Genomic DNA, 21,706 nt, shown 5'->3' on the forward strand with positions numbered 1-21,706 from the left:
AAGGGATTTGAGCCCAGTAGTCGGCTTGAGGCCTTTTTCTGGGAGGGTTTGCTGTTCAGGGATAACAGAACAGCTGGCTGTCTCGTATTGTCCAATGCCACCTCCCGGCCACCCCCAGTCAGCCTTTTTAGAGCAATGAGGTGAAGTAGACTTTGTCATTTATCGATTGAGAGACTTTAAGCAGGACACTTAAGCCCTACGCCTCAGTTCCTTCTGTAAATGAGCATATTACCTACCTACCTTCCAAACCCCAGATCGGATTCATAGATTTGAGTGCCCTGTGAAACAGAAACAGTGCAATCAGTGCAAGTAAGGAGTCAGTCCGCCGTGCGCCAGCCACCGGGAAGAGTTGGCCCAGAATTAGTCTGAGATGCCTGGTCAGTGTAATTCTTGGTAGTCTCAACGCTTCGAAGAAACAGTTTGCAGAAAGCATTGTATTTGCCCTCCATGAAGTTGTTTCAGCAAATTTTAGAGCTAGAAGGGATTTCGTAGTAAAGTTCAACCCACTAATTTTATAGATAATAAACCGAGGCACAGAGAGGTGAAATTGCTTGCTCAAGGTCACATACCTAAGTAACAGGCAGAGCAAAGGTTAGTTTGCCAGTCTCTAGGTCCCTAATCCTCTTGCCCCAACTCCACACTGCTTCCTAAAGTTTGACCTCAAAAGGTTAAGGATGAATCCGGTTCCCCTTTAGCCCATTGGGCATCAGATTCCTTGAATTTATCTAAGCATGTCTTGAGCCTGCTGATTTCCAACCTGCACAATTTCAGGGGGGTAAAGAGTTATCCACCTGTAGGAGGTGCTGTTTTGTTGTTCTTTTCTTTTTTTTTTTTTTTTTATCAATCATCTTTGAATGGCCACCCGAGGATATTCACATTTGCTATGTCAGTGTGGAACTGCCTTGAGGCCTTTTCAATTTGGAACTGCCTTCTGGGTGCTTTAAAAAAAAAGTGGAAAATATTTCCCTTAGATTGTGAGAGTCTTCGGAAATGTGCATTTGAAAAGTTTTTCCAGTTGCTATGCCTCAAGAAAATGTTTCCTGATGGGTGTACCTGAGGTATGTTCTAAGACATGTTGCTTTGGGAACTTAAAGACCAGATTAGATTTTAAAAACTAACATCCTGTCTATGATGTCATCTGTATGGGTTTTGTGCATTGAAATGAGAATGCTCTATGTAAGTTGGACAGAAATTTAGGTAAGCTGAAGATTTTCATCCACACTGGGCTTTCAAACTTTGTGTACTTATTTTGCTTAAAACTCACAACTTTTGACAGCATTCTGAAGTCTGACCAAAAGTTCTCATCAATTAAGTATGGATTTGCAAAGGTAAATTGATTTATGATACATTTGAGGTGGTTGGTGATATTAGAACTACTGAAAAATACTCACTGAAAACGTTCTTTTCCATTGCATGACTTTATTTTAAGGCAGTCTGCTGTAGAATATATTCTGACTTCTTGACATATTCATCATTTCTTTGTATACACTTACTCTTTGTCCTTTGGCCAACCACCAGAGTATAACATCATTACCTTTAGCAGTGGGTGGGGGTGGTTACAATTTCAAAAAGAAATGCTTCTGTCATTTAAGGCATCAACCTTGTTTTCTGGCTTGATTACTGATTGCTTTTAATCTGGTTTCTTTTGCACATAGCAGCATTTACCATATGTTTTTGCATAGATCAGGAAGAGGCATTGTTTGTTGATATGCCATTTCCCCTCCTTTTATCCCTTCCTCCCCACTAGTTCTTTGCCAGGATTATAGCAAACTTTAAACCTCCCTTGAAACATCTCATCCACATCTGTCACCATTGTCAGGTTCGTTTCCATTATATGTTGCCTTTTACCTTAAAACCATAATTGCTACTATTTGTTTATTTACTTTATTTGGATGCTCTGCCTCTTTCCAGAAATGATTAAAGGTAATTAATAGTCATCACTTTATATCTGCATTCAGCACTGAGCAGATTGGTTAGGTAGTAGATATTTTCTGTTCTGTAGTATTTTATTTGGTTATCAAACATTGTGCCACCGATGTGATCAGACTGATCACCGACCCCTGAGGTGAGGGTCAAATGTTTGAACATTTTTCTCTGTTCAGAATCCTTCTCACCTCTTTAAAAAGGAAACTGGACATCTTGAGGGCAAGGATCCAGGCTTCCTGGGCACTGCCACATGACACTTGCTTTGAAGCCTAGAAGATGAGCCTTTACCTACTCCTTCTGCTGAGGCAAAACTTTCCCAAAGAAAATTTTAGCAAGTCAGCATTTTCTGCAACCAATTAATATGTTGTATTCTCTAGACATATTTTAAGGGAGTTGTTGCATATTGTAAGTTTTATGTTTCCAAAACTTTCCTGGTCATATAAATTGAATGGAGGGCCAACCCTGAAAGTACTGAATGAGAATCTGTAGGAGAGAGCCTTGGGAATTTATATTTATATTTAACAAGCCCCTTGATGTAATTCATATGATCAGGCAAGTTTGGAAACTACTGTTCTGATGAGTAATGACTCTTTCCCTTCCATTCTTCTGACCTAAGGATTAAAAACCAAACTGAGCAGCCTTGAGTCTCTTGTGATTTGTGTCAAGTTCATTTTCTGATATTCAGAAGAGTAGCAGCCATTCTCCCCTCCTAAGCTCTACACTATCTGAGACAGGAGTTATGTCATATTTATTTTTGTGTCCTCAGCATTTTGTACAGTCTCTGGTACGTGGTGAATTCTCAGTGACTAAACCCTAGTAATGTGAAGGACGTAGCTTTGCAGAATAGAGTTAGATTTTTTTTTTCTGTCATCTAAATCATTTTTCTTCTGGTGCCTTCAGAGTGTTTCACACAAGAGGCATCTAACTACAATGGACAGATCATCTAGGCTTGTCCTATCCTGTGTTTTATCCATGTCAGAAAAATAAGTTTGACATTCAGAAAACAAGATTCAAGAGCATATAGACCTCTTAACCACTTGAGATTCGTAGGTGCCTCAATTGTGTGAATGTATTTCTGGAAAAGGCCTTCTGGGAGTATGGAAAAACAGGAGATTATGAAATCTAAAGAAATGAATTTGCTAATTTAGGTACTATTCTAATGCTAGCCTGTGGTATTTGAAGTTACTAATTTATTATTAAGCAGCCTGTACAATGGGATATGGCCAAAACTTCTTTGCAAAGAATTCTTCAAAGTGTTCAGTCCTTATCAGTAGAACTGGGGAGAATTTCTATTTCCTTATTTTATTCATTAATTCAAGAAATATTTGTTGAGCAAACACCTACAGGAATTGAATCTTTGCACGATATAATGAATATAGACAATGATGTTGTATTATATTATCAGACTTGCTAAGAGACTAGATCTTAATTATTCCAACCACTAAAAAGAAATGATAATTATATGACACAGTAGAGGTTCTAATTATCACTAAAATGGCAATCATATTATTACATATAAATGATCAAATTTTTAAAAAAAAGAATTGAATCCTAAGTGTGAGGAAGGAACCTCTGCCTCTGTACATGTGGTCTGACTGCAGAAAATCTAAAACAAGTAGATTGGGGCAATGAAAAGTCAAGGAGTAAGGTGGCTTTCCCACATTAATAAGACAAGTGAAAAGGCATGTTTCAGTCATAATGTAAAATCTCCTAAAACTTTGAGGCTATGGGGGGAAAGGTGTGGGAATAATTTTATAGGTAAAAGAAAATTGGAGGGAAAATATGAACATCCATACAATATTATCACCTTTTACAAAATTAAAGTCACTAGGTATGTAAAAAGTTGGTTTGTTAATGACAGTATTGTATTATATTTCTTTTCAAGCAATAGTTTAAATGTAAACCCATTTACTTTGTAAAAAATCAATTTACTTTTTTTAAACATCTTTATTGGAGTATAATTGCTTTACAATGGTGTGTTAGTTTCTGCCGTATAACAAAGTGAATCAGCTATATGTATACATATATCCCCGTATCCCCTCCCTCTTGCATCTCCCTCCCTCCCACCCTCCCTACCCCACCCCTCTAGGTGGACACAAAGCACCTGAGCTGATCTCCCTGTGCTTTGCGGCTGCTTCCCACTAGCTCTCTAGTTTACATTTGGTAGTGTATATATGTCCATGCCACTCTCTCATTTCGTCCCAGCTTCCCCTTCCCCTTCCCCGTGTCCTCAAGTCCATTCTCTACGTCTGCATCTTTATTCCTGTCCTGCCCCTAGGTTATTTAGAACCTTTTTTTTAGAGAAATGCAAGTCAAAACTACAATGAGGTATGACGGTCAGAATGGCCATCATCCAAAAAAAAAAATCTGCAAACAGTCAATGCTGGAGAGGGTGTGGAGAAAAGGGAACCCTCTTGCACTGTTGGTGGGAATGTGAATTGATACAGCCACTATGGAGAACAGTAGGGAGGTTCCTTAAAAAACTACAAATAGAACTACCATATGACCCAGCAATCCCACTACTGGGCATATACCCTGAGAAAACCAATTTACTTTTAAATGTCTTTTTTTTGTGTGCAAATTGAGACAAGAACTGCTGAACTTACCCAAATCTACACCTTTAGTTTTATGTTTGTGGAAAGCAAGCAAAATCAGAATATTATATTAAATTATTATATTAAAGCAAAGTTATTATTTCTGTATTTAGGATCTTCTAGAGGGATAAACAGAATTTTAAAAGCATTTATTTTCAGTAAAGAAAAACTTGGAGTGAAGGTAAAGGACAAAACTAAATTCTTTGTGCTAAGTCATGTGGAACTTTTTCTACCCAGTTTCATTTTCTAAGCTCTGAGAGTTGTCAGTTTCTATTTCTGATGCTTCATCGTTTTTATGGACTTCGGAAAATCAAAAGCTTGCCCAGATCAAGATAAGCTTCTCCACTCTTGCACATGTTTTTATTTTAGTGATTTGTTGTTATTTCCAAATATAAGCCGTTTTATTTCATGTGGTGATGAAGGATTCTAAAACAGGTAAGAAATAAAAACAGTAGAGAAAAATACATTTCCAGTTCTAAGAATATAGGTCCATAGTCTCTTATCTATAATCTAGAAATCAAAATAGGACTAAAAATCAAGTTTTTATAATTCATTTGTCAGTAAAACCTGACCTGAACTGGAGAGAAGCTACTTAGAGTCTTTTGTTTATTCCACTCAGCGTGCTTGGTCATAGAAGCATTAATGTGTGTGACTGGGTTGCTGCCCCTTACTGTGTTGGGTGTTACTATATGGTGTATGCATTATATACTTCAAACCTAACAATTCCAAGTTCTGGAATGCACATGTTCCCAAGGATTTCAGGTAAGAGACTGCAGCCCTGTTTTGGACGTGTTTTTACCCCTCTGAGCCCTGTAATTGTGAAAGCAAGGGGGAAAGCTCCCTATTTCACATCTCTGCAAGTACATAGGGAATAGCTACCGGCGCCGTTCTGTTTCTCTTTTAAAGCTTGATCAGACCAGAACATATCTACTTGCCTCTAGACCAGTGATTCTCAAAGTGTAGACTGGCAGCATCAGCATCACCTGGGAACTTGTTAGAAATGCACATTCTTGAGCCCTATCCCAGATCCTCCAACTCAGAAACTCTGGGTGGTAGGTCTGGCCATCCATGTTTTAATAAACCCTCCAGGGGATTCTGATGCACACTCAAGTTTTAGAACCATTGTTCTAGATCAGGATTGGCAAACTACAGCCCACAGGCCAAACCCACATGCTTTTGTATGCCCCTTGAGCTAAAATTGGTTTTTACATTTTTCAGATGGCTGAAAAAAACTGTTAATAGACTATTCTTTGAAAATTATTTAAAATTCATATTTCAGTGTCCATTAACAAAGTTTTATTGGGACACAGTCACGCCCATTCATTTATATGTTATGGCTTTTGTGCAACATCAGCAGAATTGAGTAGTTGCAGCAGACACCATGTGGCCCGCAAACCTGAGAATATTTTCTATCTGGTTCTTTACAGAAAAAGTTTTGCAAACCCCTGTTCTAGGTTAATAGTCAACACGAGGAATATCACAAGCAGAGAAGGTGCTGAGACCTTCTTCCTTCATCTGAAAATGCCAGCATCCTCCTGGAGAAAGAAGTCTATGAAACTCTCACATTTCCATTTGTGAGCGTTGTTATGATCCTCAGATTCTTACATAGCTGTACCGAGTTTTTACATCAACATAATCTTTGTATTATTTTGGAGGACTGAGAGCCAAGTATTGATAGTTGGTAGATATTTTAAATTTTGTCATTGTAAAAAATATTTCATAGTCCAAAATTCTTCAGTTCTTTGGGGGAGATAAATTCACCTAAATTTTTTTTTCTGGTTTTCTTCTAAGCTTTACCATTTCTGTCTTCCAGGACACATTACCTTTCACACAAGACTGAACTGTATTCTGGTTAGATTGTGTTGCAGGAGTTTATTATTTTGTGCAAGGTTTGAGCCAGCCATTTAGACTACTCCTTAAGTAGTTGTTAGTGTGTCCCAGGTAGCCTGTAGTTAACTTGTTATATCTATCTATTCAGTCATCTCTCCATGTTTCATTTACGGTGAAGATGTGAAGAGAGAGGTATTTGATGAACTGCCCGTGTGTTTTTCATTACCTTTTCTGGAAGCTATAAATTCCTCCCTGGACAGCATTAACTTGTACTGTTAAAACTCCAACAACTTAAGAGTGTGCATTCTGATATCTGTTGTATTTGTGTGTACAGTTTTGAAGATTTTTTTCCCTTGGTCATTTGACAGTGAATATCACACAGCCCAATGGGCAGTTAAGTCTTTACTTGTACAGTGCATTGATGTTTAGTCATAAACATGTATTAACTATTTTATTTTTGTATGTGTGTGTGTCTTAATAAATTGTGTTCCTTAGGCAACTTGTTCCAGCGATGGCATGTTCCTCTAGAACTCCAGATGACAAGACAAATGACTAGCTCTGGTGCATCAGGGGGCAAAATCGATAATTCTGTATTAGTCCTTATTGTGGGCTTATCAACAATAGGAGCTGGTGCATATGTAAGTAGAAAAGCAGCTTGTGTAAAGAAGCTGCCAGACAGCTCCCATTAATAGACTCAGTACTACTCTGCTTTAAGACTTTTACAACTAATTCTCCTTTCTCCTTTTGGAAAAATTTCCAAAAAGCCTTCTTTAAAGTGCCTACTGTCTAATATCCTATGAGAGCCAATTTGGGAATGACTGAAATTTAATCTCACATTGATTATCTTTGCTTTTTTCACTTGTCTTTTTACTCTTTACTTGGAAGCCTCTGCGTTTTCTTAGATTTGACTAATCCATAAAATTGTACCTTTTCTCTTGGATGTGACACACTAACCTGTGAATATGGTCAAAATTCATTGCAGCTCCTTAGCACAATATTTGATTTTGACCCATTTGTCAAATATTTTGTTTTTCCTTAGTTTGGGATAATAAACATTTAAAAACAACGACCTTCAATCTGGCATTCCTGAAAGGAAAACTATCCCTGAATCTCACCCGAATACTAAATTATAGAAGTAGGCCTAGTATCTCCAGTTTTAGGATGGAGTTTGTGTGAGGTGAGAAATATGGTTTTAACTGCTATGTAATAGTACCACAATAATATTTCCTTAAATGAACTCTGATCAGCTTAGCTGGTCACAGAGGAGTTATTCTGTGGGCATTTTTCTTTAACTTGGCAGGGTTTACTGTGACTAAGCAGATCAGTCTAAAGTTGGTTCATGTAAGGCTGAGTGAACCAACTTAGATAACACCTAGTAACACCCTTGATTGAAGGAAGCTGTTTGTTTTACTTATTGAGAGCAAATGGTTGGATGACATTACAGTTTTAGTTCTTTCTACCCTGGTAAGACGGTGAACTTATCTTTGTTACTTGATCTAGGTTAAAAAAAGGGGGGACATGAAAATTATTTGAAGCTACTTAGATTATCATTCCCTGACCTAACTCCCAAGTGCACAAGAAAAGTAGACAGCTCTTGCCAGTTGTGGGTCAAATCAGAGTAAGAAATAGGTGAGCTGTGTCTGATAACAGACTTTGAGGAAATATACATTCTCCTCCATTCCTGGAGCAGCATTTTTTTCTTTTTTAGCACAGGGTAACCAAAAATGCTTCCCTGCCTTTGTGTTGAATGTTTCTTCATTAATACTTAGTGCTTTTTCTATTTCCTTTTGTTTCTTTCTTGGCCTTATCTTTACCTACAGTTGTGCAGTGTCATCACCTAGGATCCCCTTCTAGATCACTAGCGTCTACAGGTGCTTCTGGGAAAGATGGCAGCAGCCTAGTATACTTCTTAATTGTAGGAGCAACAGTCACTGGGGCAGGAGTTTATTATGTAAGATACTTACAGTAAAATATATTTTGGGGTAGGGTGGGTGAGACCATGGCACTAATGAAAACTTGATCCGTTAGAATACGATGAAATATTCACAGCATGTGCTTTCTAGGTATTTATTAAAGGGACATTGTCAGTTACTAGGGAGTCCTCCAGTCTCATTTTTCAGACTGTGGAAGTCTTACCAGATATATCTAAAGCCATACATTTAATGATTATTATATATCCTCATCATCAACCCTTTCTTTGAAACTTTTGCCAATTTCATAATTCTTTTTTTTGTGATGCTAAATTATATTGTGCTTTAGTGCTGCATACCTAACAAGACAGTCTCAAAGAGTAAACATTGAATGCAAGTAAAGGTAACTTGAACACCATCCATTTTGAATCATTTTAGGTAAAATGTAATTTTTGTGTTTTGTGGGAAACAATAAATTAACCCTACTTTTATTGTGAAAAGGCATTTTATTGAATGCTTCGGAGGAGGTCCCAAAAGCCATAGAAATTGCAGTGTTCTTCCCGCTCACCCCCAGCCTCTATTTCAAGTAAATTCATTTGGCAGTGTCCCTTTTGTAATCTGTAATTTGGTCAAACTAGTGGCTGAAGTGGTACAAGCTAATGCATTCGTGTGGATTGCTTTCTTAAATGCCTCTCTTTCATAATTCAGATACTACCCTCTAAACCTTAACTTTTCCATTTTATAGCTCTCTCAACTTTTCCCATCAGTTCCACCCCATTCATTCAGAAATAGATTTAAATTGTTTGCATCTGATATGTTTGTAACAGTTGAAACCTGTTAAACCTCTGGTTTATGTTGCTGTACCAGAGTTGGATGGCCTCCACAGAGCTGGCCAGGCGAATCTCTTAATGCCAGGCCACAAGATAGGGCCACTCACTGTTGCTTTCTCCTGCCTAGAAATGTCTGTGAAGCACAAGTTCCTCTCAAGCCATTCAGTTAAATGCCTCATTGCCCTCTGGGTTTATCCAACACTGGTAATAATAAAGCTGCTATGTTATAGTGATTTCAGGTTAAATGATAAGCTTTTGTCTACCAAAGTATTTTGTATAGTTTTATATTACATTTTAAATAATGAGGTGGCTTAGATTTGTCAGTGAGCAGAGTCAAGGTAGCCTTTAGAATATTTAATGAGATTTAGTATTTGGGCCCTTTGCCATTGTTCAACTGATAGGACCACATTGCCTGACTCAGAAAATGAACTGTTTCCTTTCATATTCCTTTAAGATGAATATATGGCGTTATATTCATCTGTTTAGGAAAGTTGTCTGCTAACATATTTTATAAGTTTGTAGTTTTTCTTAACCTGACATGTATTCATGTTACTAACTGAAAATCTGTGCAATCTGGGGAGACAGAAACACTCGGGGGGAAAAGGTAAATTTTTATTTAGTATGTCTGTAAACTTATTTTTATATCGGAACATTTACTTAAAAGCTAAATATATAAATATATATGTATATAAATATGTGACAAACCTCTTTCTTGTCCTTTCCCCACTAAACCTCAAGATATTTCTTGGTCTGCTCTTCCCTTCGTGTGTGAAGCCATTAGGAGGTATGAGAGGCCCTAGGCTATTTTTGGATATCCCTCTCAATGTGACCATGACCCTAGTTTATTTCTCGGTTCACTCACACTGACCAGCTTAAGCCGTCTCTTTAGGTAAACGTCCCTTTCTTAAAATAAATATTTTTTTAAGGAATGAATAAATGCTGGACTTGTGTATGATATCTGATGCCAAGAAAAAAAAAACTTTCTTCCTGAAATTAATGTTAGTTGAATTCAGTTTATGAATTTGATGAATTTAGTGGTGCATTCAAGGAATAACCATTATCTTTTAGCATACAGTACTTAATTTTCTAGTTCATTCATATCATATGTTAGATGTTTCCAGGCTCATAAGTGTCAAGTCCAGGTCTGAGAGTCTAGGTTCCTTACTGCAGCACATTGCCTAGTGGGCTGCTTTGTAAGGGGCTCATAGAAGTATTCTTAGAACATGTTTTATGATACTTCCTCTGATTGTCCTTACTTTCTCCTCCAATTAATTAACAATCTGGGATTTCAACTGACATATGGTCACTTAAATTCCTATCTTATTGACCCTGTGGGGTACAAAAGAGCAAAAGTGTTGTAATTAAAACAAGTCATTCTTGCCTACTGCTTTTTAAAAAATCTTCAATAAATTCTGGTGCTGTATTTAAAAAAAAAAAACTAGTCAGTGCTAAGGTACCCTTCTTCAATTTGAAAGGATAGAGAAGATAGTATATTTGAAATACAGTAGGTGTTTAAGCGAGATGTTTGCCCATTAAGTATCTGAGTGTCATAAAAGGATAGGCCATTGAGGGAAAGATGGGTTACTCTATAAGACTAGGCATACTGGCGGACATGCTTCAGGGCATTATCTAAGTACTTAGCGAAACTTGGGACATCTACCAAGAAAACCTATGTCCCAGCTTCCTACTCAGGACCATATAGATTGGTTTCACAGGTAGTATCCAGCATAGTCCAAAACCCCTTTTATAAAGTTTAGCTCTTCCTAGCACTTTATTCTTCCAGTATAAAATGTTTTTCTTTTTTCTTTAGCTGTACCTTCAGAATTAAATATGAGGAAAATTCTTCACATATAGCCTAAGGAAATCTGAAACTGCAACATTTCCATCTGCTTACCTGTATTCTTTCCATACCAAGTGTGTACACACTCGGTATTTTTAATTTCTTAAGAAAATAATTTTTGCCTTAGTGATTCTAACATAGAAGAACTTACCTCATGTAGACAAAAGCTTCTCATTTAATTGAAAGATAATGAATGTTACTTATGGTATGAGCTAGCTAGCTGTATGATGAAATAAATTTTCTCCATGTTTGGGTCTTCAGGTCTACAAGACAATAAAAGATGACCAAAAAAGATACAATGAAAGAATTTCAGGGTTAGGGCTGACACCAGAAGAGAAACAGAAAAGGGCCACATCATCTGGTGAGTATGATTTGAGACTCAATATATAAAGGGAAAGTTATAAACAATTTGGGTGCTATGCTTTGCGGATATACTGTTTAGACACGATGATGCTGTGAGATTGTAAGCTTCCAGAAACTATGGTATTACCCCAGACCGGGGAGCAATTTGTTACAGTGTTTGACTGTAATTTGGGTTTGAGAATAAAATTAGTGATAATTATGATTGGTTGTTTTTCTTTATATTAGACTCTTAAGGGCAAGCTTTAAATAAAAAATGCAAGCTTGACAAGGAAAATTATTGGAAAAGAGATGAAGGCCCTTTTTTTTCCATGAGGACATTCTTTTGGTCTGTTTTGTTCCCCTTTTGAGTCTTTGGAGTTTCAATTTGTTAAAGATATATTTGTTTCCCTAAAGCATATAGGTCTAGCCATCACTTCCATCCCACACATCTGGCTTGATTTTTCAGAGAGGAATGTTTTAATCCTTTAATAAGCCCCACGACTCTGAGTAGGCGATTTCCATTGCTTTCCTTCATACCACCTCCTTAGTTTTGAACATTGTTTAATAATCCACAATTGATCTGCTGGGTTTTCCCCCTTTATTGCTAACAAAAGGTGAAACTGAACTTGATATGTTCCTGTTGGTCATTAAGAAATTAATGGGAAGGGCAGAAGCTTTCTAATATATACTTTCTAATATATTTTAGAAATAGCTAAACACTAAGCTAGGTTCTAGTTCTGAGAGACTTAGTGAGTGAATGACATTGGCCAAATTATTCACCTCTTTTTTGGGTATTTTTCACTTATGAAATGAAAGGGATGCTTCCTTCTCCTATACTATCAGAATGCAATGAAATTTCATAAGATTAATGTAGCTGCAGTGTTTTGCTAGCTTTTTATGTAAACGATTAAGTCAAGTGAAAGGTTTTTTTTTTTTTTTTAAATAGTGGCAAGGAGTTGTCTGAGACTTAAAAAAAAATTCACCCTGTCTGGTCTTTTGCTTACAGCTGCAGAAGGAGAGCCAGTTCCTGAATTCAGGGTACCAAGTCACATTCCATTCCTGCTCATCGGTGGAGGCACTGCTGCTTTTGCTGCAGCCAGATCCATCCGGGCTCGGGATCCTGGTGCCAGGGTAAGGCACATACTGTCTTGCTTGGCATGGAGGGCGCGGTCTGCAAGCACTTAGCCAATGTGAACACTTTATTTGCCTCTTAAATGACTTGGCTCTGATAAGTATCACTGTTTTGTGTCTAAAGGTACTAATCGTATCTGAAGATCCTGAGCTGCCATACATGAGACCTCCTCTTTCAAAAGAACTGTGGTTTTCAGATGATCCAAATGTCACAAAGACACTGCGATTCAAACAGTGGAATGGGAAAGAGAGGAGGTCTGTTCACTTATGTAAAATGGGTCCGACCAGCAACTTCAGCTAAGCACAAAGAGTAGGTCAGGATTTTGCATGAACCTCATGTAGTGAGTAGGACAGCTGACTTGGCTGCACACTGGAGTCCGCTGTGGTACACACTTGGTATAGCTTAGAGGCAACAACAGGCTGTAGTGGCAAGAGTCCTGGATTCTGTTAACCAGATCTACCAACAACTGAAGATGTAATGTTGGCCTCTGAAGCACTAATGCTCCTGTTTCCAGGACCTTCGTGTTAGACTTCTCTAGTGAAGAGCAGCTCAGCCTGTGTTGTCACTTCTTCACACCTGCCTAGGCGTGTCCCATAAAAGCAAAAAAACAAAAAGAAAGAAACTGTTCGGGGGCACTTCCTTGGATGCCCTAGGAGGCACTCAGAATTGGGGGTATGTAGTGGGAACACTGTAAGGAAGAACCTCTATTTAAATGTTTGCATGAGAGACTTGGAAATACAAGTCAAGAAGCCCTTTCCTTTTAAAAGACTCCTTGGATCTCCTGAGTCCAGTACCATGTTCTTTGGGTATCAATTTTTTTTCTCATTAGTGGATCCCTTTGACACTGGACTAAATTTTATAAATCTACCTGCCTCCCTCACTCATATTATCATGTCCTATTCTCAGGCAGGATGCATACTTCCAGTTATGTTATCCATCCCTTAATTAATATTTCATGGTTACTGTCTACTGTTTGAGGCAAAATCATCTCAAGAGCTAGACCTAGTTGTCCATTGACCAGTGCCATTCTGGACAGCTCGTTTGGGTGGATGTGCATACCAGCTCCTTGGACACTCCTCGTGTTCTAACTTTGAGAGGAACCTAAATCCAGAGCAGGGTTTCTCAACCTCAGCACTACTCACCTTTAGGGTTGGATAATTCTTTGTTTTGGGGGCCTTGTCTGTGCATCGTAGGATGTTTAACAGCATCCCTGGCCTCTACCCACTAGATACCAGAAGCATCCTCCCCCAAAGCTATTATAGCCAAAAATGTATCCAGACATTGTCAAATGTCCCTGGTAGGCAAAACTGCTCCCAGTTGAGACTCACTAGTGTAAAACACTTCTGTATAAGTAAGTCGCGATCAAGATCTAGTGGCCTTGGAGACTTACTTTAGAAAATGTTCCTAAAAGTTTTCCATGGTGGAAGCAATTTTACTAAAGCTCTGGGGGAAGTTGATAGCAGTTCCAGGTACTTATAACATTTTTTCCCTTTTCTCCGTACAGCATATATTTCCAGCCACCTTCTTTCTATGTCTCTGCTCAGGAGCTGCCTCACATTGAGAATGGTGGTGTGGCCGTCCTCACTGGGAAGAAGGTGAGCTAGTCGGCTGCTTCCTTTGTCAGGCTCCACCTATCTGCCCATGTGGGCAGCAAACATGGTGACTTGTATTCCCACTCCCATTTATGTCTGTCCTGTCATTGTAGTTCATCAAAGAAAGATCAAGTCATTTTAGGTTTAATATTGCCAGTCTACACTAATTAGTGTGTCTTTCTGGGGAAAGCACTAGTCTCAAGCCTAGAGTAGCAGGCTAGCTAAACTTTCCCGGGGAGGTCAAATCATTGGGGACCGTGACTCTGAAGCTGTTCCTTTTTCTGATTTGCTCCTCTGCCTTTCCTTCTTCTTCCTGTTTTTCCACACTAACATTTCTTCGGGATTATCGATGGCAAGATATTGACAAATGTATATTATTCAGGATAGTAAAATAATTCAGGCATGGCATCAGCATGGAAAATATTGTTAGACTTTACAAAGTTGAGTGCCTGAATACTGGGGGCAGTTACTGGAGGGCATTTAGGGTCCAGGGAGGGTTTTGTTTTGTTGTGTTATGTTTTGTTTTTGTTAACAAGAGGGAGGTCTAGAGTGTGTTTGTAAACTAATGGCAATGTTCCAGTAGAGAGGGAAGGGTTATCAGAAGGAGCAAAGCCCAGAGTAGATGGGATCCAGAGCACAAGTGGAGGCATTGACCTTTGATAGGGATAGGCCCACTTCTCCTATAAGGGGATGTTAGGCAGAGAAGGTGGATATGGGTTTGTGGATAAGCTGGTAAGAAGACCTTATGTATTAAGTATCATCTATGGGTAAATAGCACACAGGCCCTGTCCTCCAGGGCCTAGCGGTATTAGGCAGAAACATGAACAGATAATCATAACACAGATTTGAAGTAAGAAAGAAACTCAGTATACTGTGGGAATTATTGGGAAGTGTGCCCAGTATAATGATGGTTTCAGGAAAGGCTTGCTGGAGAAGGCAGTCTTACAGAATGGGAAATCTTATGGAACGAAGAGGCATTCACCAGATTAGAGAAAAGTGAAAAGCATTCAAGTAAAAAAGAATAGCATAAGCAAAGGCACAAGGGTATGAAAAAGCATGTTTGGTGCAGGGGAACACAAGCAGCTAGGTGCCGATAGAGCAGAAAGTTAAGGAGTGGCAGGAGATGAAACTGAGAAGTCGTGCGGGGTCTGATCGTCGAGAGCTCTGTCGTGTGAAAGAGCTTGAGTTTTATCGCATTGGCACTGAGGAGCTGTTGAGTTTTAAACAAGGATATAAAACAGTTGGATTGAATTTTAAGTAATCACTCGGTTGGCTGTGAGGAAGATGGTCTTCAGGGGAACAAGATTAGAGATAAACCATTTTGAAGACGATTATAATAATCCAGGTGAGAGATGATGGGAGCCCAAATTAGGGCAGTAGTGGTGGTGGTGGTGGTGGTGGTGGTGGTGGTGGTAGTGGTGATGATGATGATGATGAAGAAGAAGATGAAGTAAGCATAGTTTTTTTAAGTGCTTTACGTGTATTACATCATTTTACCCTCACAATAATCTTACGAAGTAGGTACTATTATTATTTTCATTTTATAGAGAAAGAAATTGAGATGAAAAAGAGGTTAAGTAACTTGCTCAAGATCACATAGTTAATAAGTGGTGGAGACAGAATTTGAGCCCAGATCTCTCTGAATGGAGAATTCTGATTCCAGAGCCCAAGCTCTTAATTATATCATTGTATAGCTTCCTAACAGAAAGGTGGTGAAGAGCAGGGAACAGACTGACGGCAAAAAGGCAAACTTGGTAGGGCGTGGTGGCAACTGATTGGAGGCAGAACGTGAGGAGAGGGGGGAGGCAAAGATGACTTTCTGATTTCCAGCTTGTGTGGTAGATGGTGGTACACCCCCAGCTGAGAGAGACATTGCAAGAGGAAGACCTAGTTTAAGGGGGACATAAAATTTCATTTTGGACTGTTAAGTATTAAATGGAATATCTGTGTGGATATGTCCTAAGGGCAGTTGGATACATGACTGTAATGTTCAGAGGAGGGTTCTGGGCTCAGATACAGATTTGGGAATCATCCACATGTGAGTAGGGTTTGAAACGATGAGAGTAGGTGAGGCCTCCCGTGGAGAACTGAGGTAGTCAGAAAAGAGTGAGGCAAAGATGGAACCCTGAGGAACCCAAATTTCAGGAAACGGGCTTAAGAAAAAATGTCCAAAAAGGAGACTAGGAAAGAAGTACTAAAAGCATAGGATGAGGAAAACCCAAGGCAGGGGCCAAGGTTGGAGTTTCAAGAAGCAGGATGTGATCCATAGTATTACCGCAGCAAAAGAATCTGCTAAAAAAAGAATCATAAAATGACCCATTACATTTAGGTGTTCAGATATCATTGAAGTTAGAAAAGAAGATAAACTTCTCTTTCAGAAAGTTTAAATGACAAAACGGAGATGACATTGGACAAAAGCTTGAGGAGGACATAGAATCAAAGGTGGGACATTTAGGATGGGACAGACTTAAACATGTCAATGGGCTGAGGGGTAGGATGTCAGGAGAGAGATGGGGGAATGAGCAGGTGACTAATAGGGGAATGTTCTGGGAGAGAAAGAAAGGGATGGGGGTCAGGCATAGAACAGAACAGAAAGGCCACCTCATCCCAGAAGCTGGAAGAAAGGAAGTAAAGTTTTTATTTGGGCGTTGGGAGGTGGGAATCCGTACGAGAAGCTGAGGAAGATCACATCTGATGGCTTTACTTGTTTTTGCAATAAACTAGGACACCAGGTGGTTATCTGAGAGTGAGCAGTTTGAGGGTTGAGTACAGGGGTTGGATTGAAGAGGGATCTTACCCAGGACAAATCAAGGTGGCTAGGAAGCTGCACACCCATCCAATCTCAGTTTATGTTGTTGCCCACCCCCACCCCCCCACCCTGGAAAACTCGATTGAGTGCACCTGGCATATGTTTCTAGCGCTACCTGTACTGTCCTTCTTAGAGCATTTCTCACTTGATTTTTCACTCTTGATTGTAGTACATGTTAAATTGTCTGTCTTGGCTACTACACTCTGAAGGCAGGAAGGTGTCTGTTTTTCTCAACATTGTGTCCCCAGCACTTACCACAGTGCCCGACACATACTAGGTGCTTAATAAATATGTCTTGAATGAATGGTCTCACTGCTCATAAGGAGTAGAGCAGAGCCAGGAACCCCAGTCTCTCTGACTGCAAAGCTCAAGCTTTTCACCCTAAGGAGCAGGGTGCAAGGAAATTAGGGATGCTGGCAAGAGCACAGTTTGGATGATCTACTACTGGCCCAGATTAGTTGGAATGGAACAGCCCACTGGGTAAATGGAGAAAATCAAAAGCAAGGATAGGTGACGGTGGAACCGAGAGAAAGCTGGAAGGATGGAAAATGTGACCAAAGAGTGAGATGTTTGAAGTAGAAGTTTAAGAGATAGGATTCTAGATGTGGCTCAGAGGAGAAGTATAAGCCAGCTGCCAAGGACTTCAGTGAATGAGGAGTGACCAGGAGGAGCTGGATAACACTGGTTTGTAGGGATATATGTCGGTGTCCTTCAGAGGGGATGATAGTACAAGAATAACTTGGAACCACCAGCAGCCAACACCCTCTCCTTGTGATGGGGAGGAGTTTGGGTGAGCAAGCAGTCTCTGTGTATGAGCTTTCCTGGGGGCGGGGGGAACGGGCTCAGTTTTAGTGAAAGCTAGAAGTTGGAGAAAGCATCCTGCAAAGCTGTTGAGGATGTAGGAGAGTTGTTAAAGATATAAGGGTCCCAAAGAGCCAGGCAGAAAAGTCTGTCCCTGTTCTCCATTTCCACAAATTGGGCAGGAACTTTGGGACAGTAGGGACTTAACTCTAATGTTGGCTGCTTAGGAAATTATGACTACTTGAAGAAACTGGGTACCAGAAACTGTAGTGCCAGTGATTACCTAGAAATGGTTTCTTACGGATCACCTTAGGTCAAGAACTAACTCTTCTCATTGGGCTGATGGGTACAGGGTTCCTTTGGGGGGTGATGGAAATGTTCCAGAATTATATAGTGGTGATGGTTGCACAACCTTATGAATATACTAAAACCCACTGAACTGTACACTTTAAAATGGTGAATTTTATTGTTGTATCTCAGTAAAAAATTTTAAAGCCAATTTCTATCTTTCTGTGTGTGTATGTGTTTGACTGTACCAGGTAGTACAGCTGGATGTGAGAGGCAATGTGGCAAAACTTAATGATGGCTCTCAAATAACCTATGAAAAGTGCTTGATTGCAACAGGTGAGTATTTCTGGAGATGGCTTTATTCCCTGATACAGCTCATTCAAGTTTTAGTATAAAGGCATTACTTAATCTTAAGAAAACTGAAACCCAGACTCTGAAGTGGGTGTCTTCTCTTGGTGCAAAGCTTGGCTAACTACAAGCATCTGATCAGTTGCCTGTCTGGATTATGCGTATTGTTTCTTCTGGTAAAGGCATGACGGATGGGTACTGAAAAGGACTGCCTTTCTTTTTTCTCTCCCTGCTTTTTAGCCTTTGCCTTCTGCCCTCTGCCCTGTGTCCTGAAAGTGATATAACCTCATGGCTTCATTGCCAGTTCCAATCAGAAATCAAGAGAGGAGAAGGATGCAGTTGCTTAAACAAACATAGCCATGCTTTCTGGTGAATCCTCATGAAAAAGTAGAAGAGAACAGGAGCAAAAAATGAGGGCTTCTGGCCATATGTGGGAATGGTGGGCCCTTTGAAGAGATACTCTCAAATCTGCTTTTCAAAGGAAATTGATTAAAGCCCACTGTGGGGCGAGTGGAGGGAAAACAAAGCCTTGTATCCTGTTGATGCCACTGTGACACCAGCAGCACACACCACAGCACCACCTTTGTGGGGGGATTGTTTGGGCTAGCTCCTGCTCGTTGGGCTAAAGGATTTTTCTCCTTATTTCCAGGAGGCACGCCAAGAAGTCTGTCTGCCATTGACAGGGCTGGAGCAGAGGTGAAGAGTAGAACAACACTTTTCAGAAAGGTAATTGTCAGCTTTAGTGCTTTCGTTGTGGCGGTTTTGAAGAGGTAGCATAATCTTGTGGTCCCCAAGTACCCACCCGGGAATTGGGAGATTGAAGTTCTAACTATGGCTCTTCTACAGGCTTGTTATCTGGCCTTGAGCAAGTCACTTCCTCTCTCTGCACCTCAGATACCTCACTCAAGGGTTTTGAGCTCCTAGGAGAAAAACAGATTTAGTGTTTTTTATTGCTTGCTGTAGTTCCTTCGATTGCCCTTCCATAGTTGTTTTCTCCTGATGCATTTGAGTCATTGGAACTCCTTATAGCCTCTTGGCATTTTTCACTGCAAGTGCTATTGTGGAGACTTTAGGGGAAAAGTTAAGAGTACCTAAGCGAAAAAGGAAGCGGGGGATTGCTTTTTAACACCATGCTTTACTTATGAAAACTGCTGAAAATTTCAGCCACTGCTATGGGTGTCGGAAAAGGTTTGTACTGTCCTTTAAGTTCTTGATACAACAAGGTTTGTCAACCTTGGCACTATTGGCATTTTGGGCCGTATAACCATTTGTTGTGAGGGGCTGTCCTGTGCATTGTAGGGTGTTCAGCAGTGTCCCTGGACTCTACCTACTAGCTTCAGCTAGTATCTCCCCACTCTAGTTGTGACAGCCAAAAATGTCTCCAGACATTGCCAGATGTCCCCTGGGGGAGGGGGAGTATATCTGCCCCCAGTTGAGAACCACTGTTATTAGAAAGAGTGTTACATTGGAGAAAGAAATTTACATCAATAAAATAGAGGCTGTAATTGAGCCACTTTATACAAGGAGAAGATTTTGTGTGCAAATTATTGTTGTCAAGGATTTAGCAAAAATATTTCCTGGTATTATCATCCTATGCCCCTTTGGGAAATCAATGGACTAAACTTGTGTGATCCTGCAGATTGAAGACTTTAGAACCTTAGAGAAGATTTCCCGGGAAGTCAAGTCGATTACAATTATCGGTGGGGGCTTCCTTGGTAGCGAACTGGCCTGTGCTCTTGGCCGAAAGGGTGAGTATTGGGGAGTGACTTCGATTTTCTTTCTCTGGTCTTATATCATATGCTTTTCAGAGATGCATTTACCAGGATCAGTAGAAAGAGTTTGATTAAGGTTTACATGATGAAAAACTAATCACTGAGCTTAGGTCTGATGAGGGATGCCTTAGTGATCGAAAAGCTGTCATCTGAGCAGCTGAGCAGTGCCGCTTTCTTTCCTTTTTCCTTTCCTCTCTCCTCTAGACCAGGATTCCTTAGAAATAAAATATTAAGGAAAGTGAGTTATTAAGATGGTAGGGGCAATGTAGACTACAGAACTGTATGTATCTTTGAACTGCTGCTCCCTGTAAAAGTCAAAGACTTCTTTCAGATACATGATGGTTCCCAGCTTGACAGATCTGTTAGTTCCAGTTTGAATGTTTCATGGCAACCATTTTTTTCTAATGTTATTTTTCAGCTGTGTGAAATCAGGGCATCTTCTCGGAGGGTGCTTACTATTCAGAGCTTGCAAGGCACTTGTGTAAGCCTAAGTGTAAGTGCACTGAGTTCACAGTATGTAGTTGAATCCAGGGACAAGTTCTGGCATCTGTTGTATTTGCCTTGTGGATGCCCTTGTGCCCTAGTGCCCCACAAATGTGCGCTCTGGCCTGGGTCGCGGCATTGCCCTGTGTTTAGTAGACGGCTGCCTGCGGCTCCTTTACTTCTCTTCCTGTCTTCTAGGATTGACTTTTGCCTCCACTATACCTACTCTGTTTTTCTTCCCAGCTCGAGCCTCGGGCACAGAAGTGATTCAGCTCTTCCCTGAGAAAGGAATATGGGAAAGATCCTCCCCGAATACCTCAGCAACTGGACCATGGAAAAGTCAGGCAAGGTAGAGACACTCTTTCCATATGCTCCCACTCTTGCCTTGAGTGAAGACTAAGGCAAAATTTGCTTCTTTGGGAACCCCCTGTCCATAAGCCTTACCAACTGCCTGATGAAAATTTCCACCATTCTCATGTCAGCCAGCTTCATGTAGGTGTTCTGAATCTGACACACCAGATTCCTGGAAGTGCTGGAAGTGAACTGTGGGCGTGGGTGCCTGTGGCTCTCCAAGGCTGCCTACGTACTAATGATTACTCTCATCAGCTTCTCTGGTTGTCACGAAGGTGGTAGGCTCACTGGCTCAGCCTCAGGTCTCGTTTGCCTTTACAGAGGGGGTTAAGGTGCTACCCAGTGCTATTGGTGCAATCAGTTGGAGTTGGCGGTGGCAGTTACTCATCAAGCTGAAAGATGGCCGGAAGGTAAGGAGGGGAAGACAGGCTGCCAGAACACCTTCCAAGCCTGCTCTGCCCTTTCCTCATTCTCACTCCTTCATTTGATACCAGTAGATTGTTGTCTTGGCAGTCACCATTAACCTGTCATAATTTTCTTAATGAACTGTCTTTTGCTAAAAGAAGAATGATGAGAGCCAGAGTAGCCGCCTGGGAACCATTTCCCATAGCCTCTTCTATGTGTGTCACAGATTTTTGAGGCCTTCCTCGGGTGGCAGATTTCTGTTCAGATGGTAGCGGGTATGTGTGTGTGGAGGGGTGGCACTTTATGAAATGGAACTTAAAATCTTTTGACCAGAGTTACCCGATGATTTTTTTTGTAAAGCCCCGATTTTTTGTGATTTTTTTTGTGACTGTGATTTACAGTCGCTGGGTTCATAGGCATATGAGGAAACTGTAATAATTGACTGAATTCTTT

At 40.2% G+C, this 21,706-nt stretch overlaps 1 protein-coding gene across 1 annotated transcript in view; it reads left to right on the forward strand.

Annotated features, from left to right (window-relative positions):
* The window catches only part of AIFM1 (apoptosis inducing factor mitochondria associated 1), a 42,633-nt gene that overhangs the window by 486 nt on the left and 20,441 nt on the right, over positions 1-21,706 (forward strand). Inside the window, 12 exon segments of the mRNA XM_033849388.2 lie at positions 6,846-6,988; positions 11,192-11,291; positions 12,279-12,403; positions 12,528-12,658; positions 13,909-13,999; positions 18,146-18,230; positions 18,892-18,968; positions 19,882-19,990; positions 20,741-20,782; positions 20,785-20,846; positions 21,170-21,224; positions 21,227-21,258. Of these exon segments, the coding sequence (XP_033705279.1) occupies positions 6,846-6,988; positions 11,192-11,291; positions 12,279-12,403; positions 12,528-12,658; positions 13,909-13,999; positions 18,146-18,230; positions 18,892-18,968; positions 19,882-19,990; positions 20,741-20,782; positions 20,785-20,846; positions 21,170-21,224; positions 21,227-21,258 (1,052 nt within the window).

The sequence above is a fragment of the Tursiops truncatus genome, chromosome X (assembly GCF_011762595.2).
Source record: "Tursiops truncatus isolate mTurTru1 chromosome X, mTurTru1.mat.Y, whole genome shotgun sequence".
In the NCBI taxonomy this organism is placed as follows: Eukaryota; Metazoa; Chordata; class Mammalia; order Artiodactyla; family Delphinidae; genus Tursiops; species Tursiops truncatus.